Source organism: Coregonus clupeaformis, chromosome 14, assembly GCF_020615455.1.
Source record: "Coregonus clupeaformis isolate EN_2021a chromosome 14, ASM2061545v1, whole genome shotgun sequence".
NCBI classification, from domain to species: Eukaryota; Metazoa; Chordata; class Actinopteri; order Salmoniformes; family Salmonidae; genus Coregonus; species Coregonus clupeaformis.
The window spans coordinates 30857379-30872938 of NC_059205.1; the positions used below are offsets into that span (position 1 = coordinate 30857379).

Consider the following 15560-nt stretch of genomic DNA (forward strand, 5'->3'; position numbering starts at 1 on the left):
CTAAACATGCATTCTATAGTGTACGTAACTCAAGTTAATAATGTTTAGAAAGTCGGTGGATCCAATGATGTGCTTATGTTGAAACTTGCCTGGAGCGAGGCTGACAATCACTTTTCACTCGCCCGGACAGATGGGGATGATTGATAGGCTATAGATTGAGAGATTTTACAATCCGTGTAACCGAATCGTTATACATAATGGAATTTGTATTAAAACGCATCACGAATTTTACCTTTTGTAGTTTACTTCAGCATGGAATGACATTACATGTAACTTTTTTGGGGGTAATATTGGCGCTCCAACAGGTCGTCTCAGGCTGTCAATGGATTGAAAGTGGATATTTTACTATTTCAACCCATTAGCTTTTTCATCTGTTTTGATATACAAGAAAACAACATTTAGCAAGTCTCATCCTCGTTTTTTCTTCCATAGAATGGCTCGGTTTGGAGACGAGGTTCAGATGGCGATGGATTCCCGAGACTCCGGGGACCCGGAGCGCGGGGAGGACGGCGGGGACACGGCTTCAGGTACAGGGTCAGGGACGCTGAAACAAACCAAAGCAGCGAGGGCGCGCACAATGGCTCTCTACAACCCAATTCCCCACCGGCAGAACTGCCTCACGGTCAACAGGTCCCTCTTTATATTCGCCGAGGACAATTTAATTCGGAAAACTGCCAAGAGGATCATAGAATGGCCATATCCTTCCTTATACTATACAGACTCACTCTCACTCACAAGTTAGGCTTACCTCCTGAATATCACATCACTTAAGAGTAGTTTTCCGTTGTCAAAAAGTATTGCTTATAGCTACATTGACTTTAGTGCAGTTCAGCACCATGGAAAGCGCCATACTTATCTAGTGCGCCATTCTACAAATGTTTCACTATTGGAATTTAGTGAATTTAGTTGTTTGGACTTCACATTCTTGACTGGGTTAGCAGGTTATATAATGGCTGGCCTCAGTCATCACTGTAGTTGTTCAGATTTGATTGGACTGTTATTAGGCCCTGTGCAATCTGTTATTTGATGAGGTACAGCACATTTGTCTTTGTCTATTAGTCCAATATTACTGTCTGTTTGTCAGTCTGTCAATCTATAATTTTTCCATTTTTCATGACAACTACTTTAAATAGCTGGCCTACCTTCTGTACCTTTATCCATCTCCCTCAAACCCATAGATGTACCTATTGTGCTATAAAATGCTGTGTGAATGTGAGCTGGCTGTGCTCACTGAAGTTAACAGAACATGCATGTGATGATCAGCTCTGCATACTGTGGGCGTAGGTTGTAGGCATATCTCTTGCTGCCTTGGTGCATGATGGAATATAAACATGAGTAGGAGTCAGGACAAATGCATTATTCTTTTCACTTATGCGTTTTCCTACATGAATATCTGTCCTTGTAGGTCATTGCAGATACTTTTAGAGTTGAGGAAGGGCTACTACACCACTACAGTGATCTGCTTAACTAAGCAAAACTAGTTTTTTTTGTTGCCTTTTCTATGCTATCTATCAATATCCACCAAAGAGACAGAGACTGCTTCGTTGTGTAATGCTAGTACTTAAGAGTATAACTCTTATAGCCGTACAGGTGTAGGATTTTAATTTGATCACCCAATTGCAGGAGAACTTTCCTGCAATGCAGGAAATTTAAAACTTGTAGTGTATATATAGAGGTTTAAAAAGGCTTCTGAAGTTTGTAATTTCCACTTTGAAATTGCAGACTTGATCTTACGAAAAACATATAAACCCCTACAAAAATGTCCATTAATTATAATCCACATAATAATTCACATTTCCTGTTTCTGCTAGATTAATTTCCTGCTGTATGAAACTGGCTCAAATTAAGATCCTACATATGTACCAATACTTTCTTGTGCTTTACATTGTAGCAATACAGATAATGCATTGATTCCATAATGCAATTCACTGCTCTTTTGAGTATTATCATACTCATACACTGTGTCACTCTCCTGCTTGCTGTTATCTAACCATCATCCCAGTTGTTGTGTGGGTGTGGGACCAGAGTGGTCAAGGCAAGTTTAACACAGAGGGTTGGAGGTATAATTGTGAGACTGAGTGTTCAGGACCAGATCGTTTTTTTTTCTGCACTTGATTGAGCTTTTCTGAGGCAATGGACCTAATAGAATTTTCCCCAAAGTGCAAATCGTATACACTTGGCACTTCCAGGCAGGCTCAATCAAACGCTTAAAGTATTTGAAAGAAAACTGTACTTTGTGAGCCCAGGTCTGGTAGTTGGTGGTGAATATTAATTCAAGTGACTGTGAGTGACTAATGGGAGTCATGAATCTGGAGAGTATTATTTTGTTGAGGAGTATTATTTTGTTCTCTGGATTGGCTATTTTTAAATAGTTTGAGTCGTGCTGACATGATGTGGACTCATTCACAGTAGCTCCCAGAGGCCCCCGCCACATCCCACCGTAGTGAGTTAATGACACCATTTTCACTCAAGGCTAGAAATGAATAATGAAGGAGAGAGTGTCCCATGTGGCGCCTCTTACCATAGTCAAGACAAACACAGTCTCTCATACACACACACCCACACACACACACACACACACACACACACACACACACACACACACACACACACACACACACACACACACACACACACACACACACACACACACACACACACACACACACACACACACACACACATGCACACACACACACACACACACACAGCGATGCAGCAGCAAATCTGTGGGTATCACATTTCACATACAACAGGTCCCACAAAGAGTTGTCCTGTGGGAAGAGGCTGTCAGGTCAAATTGACTTTTGAGCACACTCAGATAACTGTTACTGTAATTTTGCCATGGATACTGTATTATCTCGGACTGTTTTGTTTCGATGCCATTCTCTATATCAACCATTCCATCGTCCATCCATCCATCAACTGATAATCCATCCATCTAATTTTCATTTTACTGGAACGACCAACATCCACAGCCATAGAAGTATAATAGATTCCATTGTAATGATATGCCCCTCCCCCCAACACCAATATAAATAGCATTATCACTATCATGTGTTTGTCAAATGATTGTTGTGTACTGTATATGATAGTGTAAAAAAGCCCTTTCCTTAACTTTGTGGCCCTTACACCGTTTGAGTGGGTGATCCTGGCGACCATCACGGCCAACTGCATCGTTCTGGCCCTGGAGCAACATCTTCCTGGGGAGGACAAGACTCCCATGGCCAAAAGACTGGTGAGACTACAGGCCTTGATTGGTTTATATTACATTTTTAGGCAGCATCTCAAATGGCACCCTATTCACCATAGTGTTGTAACTTACAGTAAATGGGTTACAGAGTTAAATGTGGCACAGCTAATTTAATTAAGAATGATCTACAGATGTTATTTACAAGAGTCATTGTATTGCATTGCAATTAATGTGATTGAGAACTATTAGAATGTTTATTTTGTAGGCCTATTGGTTAAAAAAAAACTGCAAGTACCAGAATGCCTTGTGGCAGAAAGTGAGAACAAGAAGTTCTGAATGAATCCAACAAGTTATTCACATTGCAGTGCGCTAGCTACCTTTCTTTTATTGTTTTGTACAGTCTAAAGTGGTAAAATGTAACATTAATTATTTAATTCACTAAAATAACTGACGTTCTGAGTCATTACTTTGAAGATAGTTAATCTATATATTATATACATTGAGTGTACAATGTATACTCCCCCTCCCCCCCTTTGCCCTCAGAACAGCCTCAATTAGTCGGGGCATGGACTCTACAAGGTGTCGAAAGCGTTCCACTGGGATGCTGGCCGATGTTGACTCCAATCCTTCCCACGGTTGTGTCAAGTTGGCTGGATGTCCTTTGGGTGGTGGACCATACCTGATACACACGGGAAACTGTTGAGTGTGAAAAACTCAGCAGCATTGCAGTTCTTGACACAAACCGGTGCGCCTGGCACCTGCTACCATACCCTGTTCAAAGGCACTTAAATATTTTGTCTTGCACATTCACCATTTGAATGGCACACATACACAATCCATGTCTCAATTGTCTCAATGCTTAAAAAGCATTATTTAACCTTTCTCCTCCCCTTCATCTACAGTGGATTTAACAAGTGACATCAATAAGGGATCATAGCGTTCACCTAGATTCACCTGGTCAGTCTATGTCATGGAAAGAGCAGGTGTTCATAATGTTTTGAACACTCATTGTATAATTGTGCACTACTTTTGACCAGGGTCCATAGGGCATTATATACAGATTTAGGATCTTAATTTGATGACTCTTTTGTTGCTGAGAATTTTCCTGAGGAAATGCAAAGTTGTAGTGTGTTTGATTTTTTAAAAGGTTTCTAAAGTTTGCAATTCCATTTTGAAATTTCAGACTTGATTTGCCCTAACGAAAAATGTATTAACCCCTACAATAATTAACATTTCCTGTTGCTGGAGGATTATTTTCCTGCTGGCTCAAATTAAGATCCTACACCTGTAGGGTAACTAGGGTGCCATCTTGGCTCCTGGCCCTCTGATATCCTATTGTATCCATGTTGTCTCTTCCTCTACAGGAGTGTACTGAGCCTTACTTCATCGGGATCTTCTGCTTTGAGTTTGGAATCAAGCTGGTGGCCCTGGGCTTTGTGTTCCATAAAGGCTCCTACCTGAGGAATGGATGGAATATCATGGACTTCATCGTGGTGGTCAGTGGGTGAGTTACAACTAGTGAAATATGGATTGCTTTGCATATGTGTGTGAAATTTGGACTAATAGTTCAAAGAAAATAAGCTCCTGCACAAATATCACTTGTTTATTTTGTGCCAATGTTTTGGGTTTAAGGCCTAAATTATAAAATTTTCTTTGAGTTCAATGGGTGAGTGGCAGCATGGGCCTCTTCCCTCTCTTTTCTGTGACCTCCAAAGGTATGGCTGTGTGGGTGTCCACAGTAGTTTGTTGTTGTGGACTCTATTGCAAACAGATCCATATGGATCTAGTCTATGGCAGTTAGGCAGTGACTGCTACAGTAATGACTATACATTGTGTGCGTTGGGCTTCAGTCAGTGTTTGTACTTAGATGTACTGTATATGAGGATGGATCCATAGTTCCAAACCTTGGACATATGAAACATAGTCATTTGTATGCAATGCAGTCCTGCAATGTAATGCCTAATGTTATATTATTGTCTGACAAACATACCGTAAGCAGTAAATTGGTGAAGAAATCTTATTCAATTGCTTTGATACAGTGTAGCCATGGATACCTGCTCATGTCATGACTTGTGTTGGTTAGATAGCTGTTCACCATTACGAACTGAAAATGTGTAACAACTAACGTGTGTTTATGCATAACTAGGGAAAGTGTGTGCTCCCCTTGCACAGTGTGGTCAGCAGATAGGTGGGTGGATAAGTGGATTGGCTGTCGTGTCGAAAACCTGTTTTGCCCCCAGGACCTGTAAATGTAGTCCTGAAGAAGATTTGATGCAAGAAAAGGAGAGAGAGAAAAAAAGAGAGGCAGACAGAGAGAGAGAGACACAGAGACCGTTATTTTTTTCCCCCAGGAATGGGTTAATTTATGCTTTATGTTTACTTATTCATAATGCTTTAAGTCAATATTATTGACATCCATATTGGGTCAGTTCTGTTGTGTGGAGGGAGAAGCAGCAAACAGCATACAGTATTCAGGGAATATAGCTGTTGGCATATTGACATCAAAGCTAACCCCAACGCCCACATCTATCTCTTTCTCTCTCCACTTTCTCTTACTGAATGCACTTACATAAAAAACCCAGCTAACAACAAACGTTCCCACAACTTAAGAGAACGTTCCCTTAAGAGTCATAACGTTTTCATAGGAATGTTCCCGTGATTTGCAAGGAATGTTTCCAAGAGTCCATTCCCTTAATGTCAAATATAATTTACTGAGAATGTGGTTACCATGCTCTCAGAACTTAAGATATTAATGTTCTAGAAATGTTAAATGAGAGCATTGCAAGAACACTAATGTGTCCAGTTTTCTGTGGATTCTGAGAATATTCCATCAACGTCCCACCAAACATACACAGAACATGGTTGCCATGTTCTCAGAACATAATATATTCATGTTTTAGACACGTTTCATGGAAGGAAAAAAAAGTTCATAATCACAGCACTGATTGGTGAACCCCTGATCCATTTATAGCTCTTTGTCTGTTGGCAAGGTTAGACATACTCACACAAACAGTGCTTTTAACATACACTGAGTGTACAAAACATTAGGAACACCTTCCTAATATTGAGTTGCACCCTCTTTTGCCCTCATAACAGCCTCAATTTGTTGGTGCATGAACTCTATTACATTTACATTTTAGTCATTTAGCACACGCTCTTATCCAGAGCGACTTACAGGAGCAATTAGGGTTAAGTGCCTTGCTCAAGGGCACATCGGCAGATTTTTCACCTAATCGGCTCGGGGATTAGAACCAGCGACCTTTGGGGTACTGGCACAACGCTCTTAACCACTAAGCTACCTGCCCCACCTCTATAAGGTGTCGAAAGCATTCCACAGGGATGCTGGCCCATGTTGACTCCAATGCTTCCCACAGTTGTGTCAAGTTGGCTGGATGTCCTTTGGGTGGTGGACCATTCTTGATACACACAGGAAACTGTTGAGCGTGAAAAACCCAACAGCGTTGCAAACCGGTGCGCCTGGCACCTACTACCATACCCCATTCAAAAGCACTTAAATATTTTGTCTTGCCCATTCACCCTCTGAATGGCACACATACACAATCCACACATACACAATCCATGTCTCAATTGTCTCAAAGCTTAAAAATACTTTTTTTACCTTTTTGATTTGACGCATTTCTGGAACTTTGGCCAAAGAAATGTGTGAAAGAGGTAGTCAAAGTTCCAGAAATATGTGAAAGAGGAGAAATATATACACATTATGTCCATATAAACAAGTCTGATGAATACAATCCAAAATTGCAATATCATATATTGCTAAGAATGTGAGAGTAGGGTATTTCTCCTAGCAGGTCTCGAACCCAGGTCATCAGCACCAATGACAAACACCCTAACCACTGTCCCAATAAGGGATAGCTCTAGGGCATGTGCTTATTGGGCTAGTATAGTTGAAGGTTAATATTGAAATAAGTCAAATCAATGATGAGAGAATAGTCAATTTAACTGATAACCGACACAGACATGGTGGAGTAGCAGGAAGATCATTCACTAAATCCTAAACCTCAACTAAATATTGTAATGAATAATGTGGTAATTGAGCAAGTTTAGGAGACTAAATTGCTTGGAGTAACCCTGGATTTTAAACTGTCATGGTCAAAACATATTGATACAACAGTAGCTAGGATGGGGAGAAGTCTGTCCATAATAAAGCGCTACTCTGCATTCTTAACAGCACTATTAACAAGGCAGGTCCTACAGGCCCTAGTTTTGTCGCGCCTGGACTACAGTTCAGTCGTGTGGTCAAGTGCCACAAAGAGGGACTAAGGAAAATTGCAATTGGCTCAGAACAGGGCAGGACGGCTGGCCCTTGGATGTACACAGAGAGCTAACATTAAAATGCATGTCAATCTCTCCTGGCTCAAAGTGAAGGAGAGATTGACTTCATCACTACTTGTATTTGTGAGAAGTATTGACATGTTGAATGCACCGAGCTGTCTGTTTGAACTACTGGCACACAGCTTTGTCGCAATTACCCATGCATACCCCACAAGACATGCCACCTGAGACTATGGGAGGCGCACAGTACTACATAGAGCCATGACTACGTGGAACTCTATTCCACATCAAGTAACTCATACAAGCAGTAAAATTTGATTTAAAAAACTGATAAATATACATCTTATGGAATTAAGGGGACTGTGAAGCAACACAAACATAGGCACAGACACATGCACACAAACACACAATAACAGACACACTATACACACACGTACACATGGAATTTGTGTTGTAGATATGTGGTAGTAGAGTAGGGGCCTGAGGGCACACACTTAATATGTTGTGAAATCTGTGTATTGTAATGTTTTTAAAAAGTATAACTGCCTTAATTTTGCTGAACCCCAGGAAGAATAGCTGCTGCCTTGGCAGCAGCTAATGGGGATCCATAATAAATACAAATGCCATGAACCAAGAGGTTGTGAGTTTAAATCCCAGGTGAGGACATGTTGAATAATAATTACTGTAAATGAACATGCACAGTGCAATCATGGATGTCAAAGTGTATAAAATATGTAAGTTGAAAACAATATGTTAAAAGCAGTGTGTGTGAGTAGGGCTGTGGCGGTCATTACATTTCGTCAGCCAGTGATTGTCAAGCAAATAACTCACGGTAATTGACCATTAATTAAATGTAGAATCTCCTGGCATCCACACATAGCCTACCATCCACTGATGCAGATCTTGGAACATCTACATTTTAAAACATCTAATAAATTCATTTAATATAACATACACCATCACAAAAGCTCTAAAGAAACATGATATGAATAAAATGTAGTCTATTTCAGAAGAACAGAATAGCATACTCTGAGTTGTCCTTATGTAAGGCCCTGATCTGGCTATGCCATATGGCTGTGGGCTACACTAGTTAATTTAGCAGACAAGATTTGCTTAGAATTCTGTGGCATTATTTTATATTATTTTATAGTATGAAGAATACAATTGAACATGGCTGAATAAGATAGAAAGGATATTTTCTCCAAACGATTTGAGGGAGTGCGCACATGTGGTTATTCTTTGTTGAGCGGTTAACAAAGAAACAGGTACTCCTATATGCTTAATTTAGAGTTATTTATGTAACTGTAGTTGTGATACAAACGTTGGGATATATGTTTTGATTTTGTATACATTCTAAGGCTGCATGATGCGACTCTAATGATGATTTGAAAAAAGTTGCATGAAAGGCATGAGCTCTGCTTTGTTTTTTTGCGCAAGCTGTACACACTTCATCAGTCTCTCATTCTCAATTTGACAAGCACTTGATAATGTCTAGAATTTCCCGGCGGCATCCCCTTTGTGCGGCCGTAATGCCCCCTAAAACAATCCATGCTTTTTGCGGCCAGTGGCCCTTGGGATGAATATAATAATTATAATTCCCTTCTCCCGGCTGCGTGCTCGAAGCACCTCTGCAATGAGGCTGACGCAACAGATCAGAGTGTTTAGCTTAAAATAATGATAAACGATTAGGCTATTTCTTAACATTATAAGCGCAGCAATGCGCACACAGCAGTAGGCTATAAGCGTAAATGTTCCATTAGAGGGAAAACACCATTATCAAAAGTGACCACAAATGTGATTATGCATGTAATGCTTTTATTATGAAGGTGCATTTTTATGGTGAAAATTATCTTCCCCAAACATGAAACTCATGTGCTGCCAGTTAAGCTCTACACCTATTGTAAAGCAGATGAATGTGCTTAATTTTAAGAAGTTATTTGGCCACTTTAGTTGTGATACAAACCGTATCAAAATATATAGGCCTATGGGCTAGGCTACATGAGGTGTGGGACTATGATTTGAAAAAGTTGCAAAAAAAATGAGTTTCTTGCCTTACTGCACACAAGCTGGGCATCATTCACAAGTAGGGCTGTTGTGGTGACCGTATTACCGCCACACCGGCGGTCACGAGTCATGAAGGCAGTCAAATTCCACGTGACTGTTAGCCTTCTCCAAGCTCTGATGCTGCTGATGGCCATTAGTAGTCTACCAAACTTGCTAACTGCCTGGTACTCAGCACTCTATTGTCCCTCTAATCACTGACATCAATGCAAATGTAATCAAAAATCTAATCAAACACTTCATGAAAGCCCATGAGCTCATGTTGTGCAACATATCTATAGACGATGCAATTGTGTGAGAAAACAGAGTGATGGCCTCTATTAAAAATGGGAGGATCCCATCAGCTTTCTATAGGATAGGCTTACTATATTTATTTCTCAACTTTCCAACTTATTTATTTAATTGCTTCTCTTTACAACAGGAGTATAGCCTACCTGGCTGGCATGAAAATGAACCATGGTAAAAGCGTCCTCCATTCACTATTTAAGTGCATAGATGACATGTATTTTTTCCTCTGCCTCTGTTTCGAGACAGGTGCACAATAATGGTCCATTCTCAATCAAAACAAATTTCCCACATACACTACCAGTCAAAGGTTTGGACACACCTACTCATTCAAAGGTTTTTCTTAATTTTTTACGATTTTCTTCATTTTAGAATAATAGTGAAGACATCAAAACTATGAAATAACACATATGGAATCATGTAGTAACCAAAAAAGTGTTTGAGATGTGAAATTCTTCAAATAGCCACCCTTTGCCTTGATGACAGCTTTGCACACTCTTGGCATTCTCTCAACCAGCTTCACATGGAATGCTTTTCCAACAGTCTTGAAGGAGTTCCCATTTATGCTGAGCACTTGTTGTCTGCTTTTCCTTCACTCTGCGGTCTGACTCATCCCAAACTATCCCAATTGGGTTGAGGTCGGGGGATTGTGGAGGCCAGGTCATCTGATGCAGCACTCCATCACTCTCCTTCTTGGTAAAATAGCCCTTACACAGCCTGGACATATGTTGGGTCATTGTCCTTTTGAAAAACAAATGATAGTCCCGCTAAGCCCAAACCAGATGGGATGACGTATCGCTGCAGAATGCTGTGGTAGCCATGCTGGTTAAGTGTGCCTTGAATTCTAAATAAATCACAGACAGTGTCACCAGCAAAGCACCCCCACACCATAACACCTCCTCCTCCATTCTTTACGGTGGGAACTACACATGCAGAGATCATCCGTTCACCCACACCGCGTCTCACAAAGACACAGCGGTTGGAACCGAAAATCTCACATTTGGAATCCAGACCAAAGGACACATTTCCACCTGTCTAATATCCATTGCTCGTGTTTCTTGGCCCAAGCAGGTCTCTTATTATTATTGGTGTCCTTTAGTAGTGGTTACTTTGCAGCAATTCGACCATGAAGGCCTGATTCACACAGTCTCCTCTGAACAGTTGATGTTGAGATGTGACTTGAACTCTGTGAAGCATTTATTTGGGCTTATCCTCTGCAGCAGAGGTAACTCTGGGTCTTCCATTCCTGTGGCGGTCCTCATGAGAGCCAGTTTCATCATAGCGCTTGATGGTTTTTGCGACTGCACTTGAAGAAACTTTCAAAGTTCTTGAAATGTTCCTATTGACTGACCTTCATGTCTTGAAGTAATGGACTGTCGTTTCTCTTTGCTTATTTGAGCTGTTCTTGCCATAATATGGACTTGCTCTTTTTCCAAATAGGGCTACCTTCTGTATACCCCACCTACGTTGTCACAACACAACTGATTGGCTCAAACGCATTAAGAAGTAAAGAAATTCCACAAATTAACTTTTAAAAAGGCACACCTGTTAATTGAAATGCATTCCAGGTGACTACCTCATGAAGCTGGTTGAGAGAATGCCAAGAGTGTGCAAAGCTGTCATCAATGCAAAGGGTGGCTATTTGAAGAATCTCAAATATGAAAAATATTTTGATTTGTTTAACACTTTTTTGGTTACTACATGATTCCATGTGTTATTTAATCGTTTTGATGTCTTCACTATTATTCTACAATGTAAAACTTGGTAAAAATAAAGAAAAACCCTTGAATGAGTAGGTGTGTCCAAACTTTTGACTGGTAGTGTATATGATTTAGTATATGTAAAGACAAGACTAAATCAAGAATAGTCTGATGGGTGACAATATTAGCCTATCGCTTGTGAATTATATGTTATCACTTGTGAATGATGCCTAGCTTAAGGCAAGAAACAATGTATTTTTTTTGCGACTTTTTCTAATCATTGCTGCACACCTCATGTAGCCCATAGACCTATATGTTTTGATAAGGTTTGTATCACAACTAAAGTGGCCAAATAACTTGTTAAAATTAAGCACATTAATCTGCTTTACAATGGGTGTAGAGCCTAACTGGCATACATACACAGCGCGTGATTTTCAAGTTTGGGGAAGATCATTAGTAGGCCTATCCTATAGAAAGATGATGGGATCCTCCCATTTTTAATAGAGGCCATCACTCTGTTTTCTTACGCAATTGCATAGCCTATAGAAATGTTGCGCAACATGAGCTCATGGGCTCTCATGAAGTGTTTGATTAGATTTTACGATCACATTTGCATTGATGTCAGAGTGATTAGAGGGACAATAGAGTGCTGAGTACCAGGCAGTTAGCACGTTTAGTAGGCTACTAATGACCATCAGCAGCATCAGAGCTTGGAGAAGCCTAATTACCGTGACTAAACGGTCTCGTGGAATTTCACTGCCATCATGACTCGTGACTGCCGATGTGGTGGTAATACGGTCACCATAATGGGCCTTAATGGGCTTGGCAACAGTAACAAGACATAATGTGTAATTACTATTTTTTTGTGTGACAACGTATCTTTGGGACCATCAGGTGTCGTCCTGACAACTGATACACAGAAATGTTCTTGCAACATTTCATTGACATTTTTACATTCTGAGAACATGGCAACCATGTTCTGTGTATGTTTGATGTGACTTTGATGGAATATTGTCCCAACCCTTCGAAAACTGGACACAGGAATGTTCTTGCAACGTTCTCATGAAATGTATCTAGAACATTAATATCTAACATTGTGAGAACATGGCAACAGGTCTATCTCAACAGCTGTTCTATCACCATTTAGTGTTGGAAGAATAGTTGCCCATCACTGGAAGAATCCAAAACAGAGGCTCTACTGTAGATGCAAAATATATCTTATTCATTTTGGGCCCCGATTCAGTCTTAGTAAATGTACGCCTTTCCTTCGCACTTCTCAGTAGTTGGTATTCAGACTTACCTTATGCAGGTGCGTAACGGGCTTTGCAGGCGTGTGTCCCTTGCGTGCGCTGAATAAATGTAATACAACCGCTGATATCCCTCCCACTTGCTGGCGAACAGAATTTCTCATGGAGTTTTCATTCAATAGGGTTTTCAGTACATTTATCTAAAGCCATCCCTTTAAAATTGGTGCACCTTTAATTTGAAAATGTATGCTGAGATCTACTGCACAGATCTTTTAAAAACATGACTTAAAAAACGTAAGCCTATGCAACATTAACCAATAAACAGTTCTGTAGCAGTTCTGTAGCAATGAGGTTTGTGCAGTAGGCTATATGCCCAATTCATTATCACTGTATATTAGCTATGCTTGAATTGCCCTGCCAATGTTGTTCTTCTCAGACCATTTTGAAATGTAGGTAGCATATACGATCACACTGGCAATAGATCATTTGTTGCATTACTTGTGAGCCACAGCTGAGTGAGCATAATATTTTTTACTGGACTGATGGCCTGCATCTCATGGTCAGTATGAGGGGAGGGAGGGAGCAGCGGTGAGGCTGCCGCTCACTCGACTCACCGTCCCTCCTCTCTCCCTCCCTCCACTGAGAAAAGGGGACAGTCTTTCAGCTGATGGCGAAACTGAAGTTGCACTGCATTATTTCTGCCTCATGCACCAATTTATGTTGTTACTCTTATGACCAGAGAAAGTGAAATATTCCTCTATATAAAAAAGACACAAGCTGCTAATAATAACAACGCAAGCTTATCGAAACACTTTGCTATACTCATTCATTGCAGCTGCAGTGCTGGTTGTAGCATGAGTGGACGAAGGGAGAACACACATTGTATGGCTTATAAAACTGTTGATAACAACTAGAATAACTTACTCATAAAAACAGCAGCTCTTTGCTGTATTCGTTGAGTCTCTTTCTAGTCATGGTTTTAAACGTTTTGAAATTTCACAGTATCAACTTTGCTGTGCGTTCGAGGCTTCTTTTTACATTACATTACATTTTAGTCATTTAGCAGACGCTCTTATCCAGAGCGACTTACAGTTAGTGAATAATTATATTTTTTTATACTGGCCCCCCGTGGGAATCGAACCCACAACCCTGGCGTTGCAAACGCCATGCTCTATCAACTGAGCTACATCCCTGCCGGCCATTCCCTCCCCTACCCTGGGCCAATTGTGCGCCGCCCATGAGTCTCCCGGTCGCGGCCGGCTGCGACAGAGCCTGGATTCAAACCAGGATCTCTAGTGGCACAGTTAGCACTGCGATGCAGTGCCTTAGACCACTGCGCCACGAGGAAACTGTGCAGACAAGGTGATCCGAGTTATCTAATTGGCCAGCGGTAGGCCTATAGGTGAACTTAATTTGCTCTCTAGGCCTGCCGGGGAGGCGGAGTTCTACCTTCAGACACATGAAATGGTTCAAAATGGGAACACTTTGCCTTCCTGGTGGTAGGGCTGCTGAATCAAGTGCACCTACAGTACCACCAACAGTGCGAAACTAATACAAATATAGGAACGCAAGGCTTTATCGTTGTTTTTTTTACAGAAATGCGATCGACCGGTTGGTGACCACTGCACTAGAATATATGGAGAGAACGGTTCAGAATATTAGGGATCAATTAAAGAAAGCCATGTATACACACACATTCGTCTCCTTTTCAGCACCAATTGATAGATTTAAAAATACTCTGATCTTGTATATTATTTAGGGTTAGGTAAGTATTTCTGAACAATAAAAAAACTGGTTTGGAGAGCCTTTACGCACAAAATATATTGGTGAATAAAAAATGGTGTTTTGAATCATCCTGAAAGTTGCCATATTTAATTGTTCAATCCATTAAATATTGGAAGGTGAGAAAAGTGTAGGGGTTGAACAGTAGTCCTATAAATATACCCTAATAATCCTCACTAATCATGGAACTGTAATGACAACGGTCCAGTCGCCGTGAACCATGCGCCAGGGTCCAGGTTTAAGTATGGTCTGCGTTCCATAATGATTCAAATAGGCTACATGTTCCTATTTGAAAAATAAAATAATGTATGCACTCACTAACTGTAAGTCGTTCTGGATAAGAGCGTTTGCTAAATGACTAAAATGTAAATGTAATGTAAATGTTCCAAATTATTGCACAACTTGTAATACGTTAGACTAATATGATCCACTATTGCTAGCAATACTCAGGAACAACCACACAAACGTGACAAGAGGAAAGAAAGGTAAACTAACGATATAATGGAATGATATAGAATGTAACTAAACTAACCCTTAAGTGACAGGTATAAATGTATGTGGGTATAAGTGACGGTGGCTACTGACAGTGGCTAATATTTAACATGATGCAAATTGTTTAAAAAAATACTGTGAAAAGGCCATATAATTAAAACATTCTAGAAATCATAAATCAACACTGTAGGTTTGGCACTATACTGTCATTTGCGCATGGCTACAGAAGCATATAGCTTCGGTGTCAAATTTTATCCCTGCAAGTTAAAAGGCCAGCATTTCATAAACTTCACTGTGGAAATGGTGATATGTTGATATGCTTCAGTTTGCTGCCGTATGACTGGTTTCACATTTGTCTCCAGCTATCATGAGGTAAAATAGATCAAAAACAATTGTCATTTATATTTACAATCTCCTTATCCAAACAGCTTACTCATTTACCTAGCTCTTGTCAATAGCTGTTATCAATTTGTAAATTACAGTGCATGGAGAATGGTGTTATTT

General features: G+C 40.3%; 1 protein-coding gene across 5 annotated transcripts in view; it reads left to right on the forward strand.

The window, feature by feature from the left end:
• The first annotated feature begins 3137 nt into the window (after window positions 1-3137).
• Window positions 3138-15560, forward strand: part of LOC121581022 (voltage-dependent R-type calcium channel subunit alpha-1E-like) — a 92154-nt gene continuing 79731 nt past the window's right edge. For all 5 annotated transcript variants that reach the window (XM_041896329.2, XM_041896325.2, XM_041896327.2 and 2 more), the window contains exons 1-2: window positions 3138-3238; window positions 4558-4697. In XM_041896329.2, coding sequence (XP_041752263.2) covers window positions 3224-3238; window positions 4558-4697 — 155 coding nt within the window. In that variant the 5' untranslated portion in view covers window positions 3138-3223. The remainder of the gene's footprint in view (window positions 3239-4557; window positions 4698-15560) is intronic.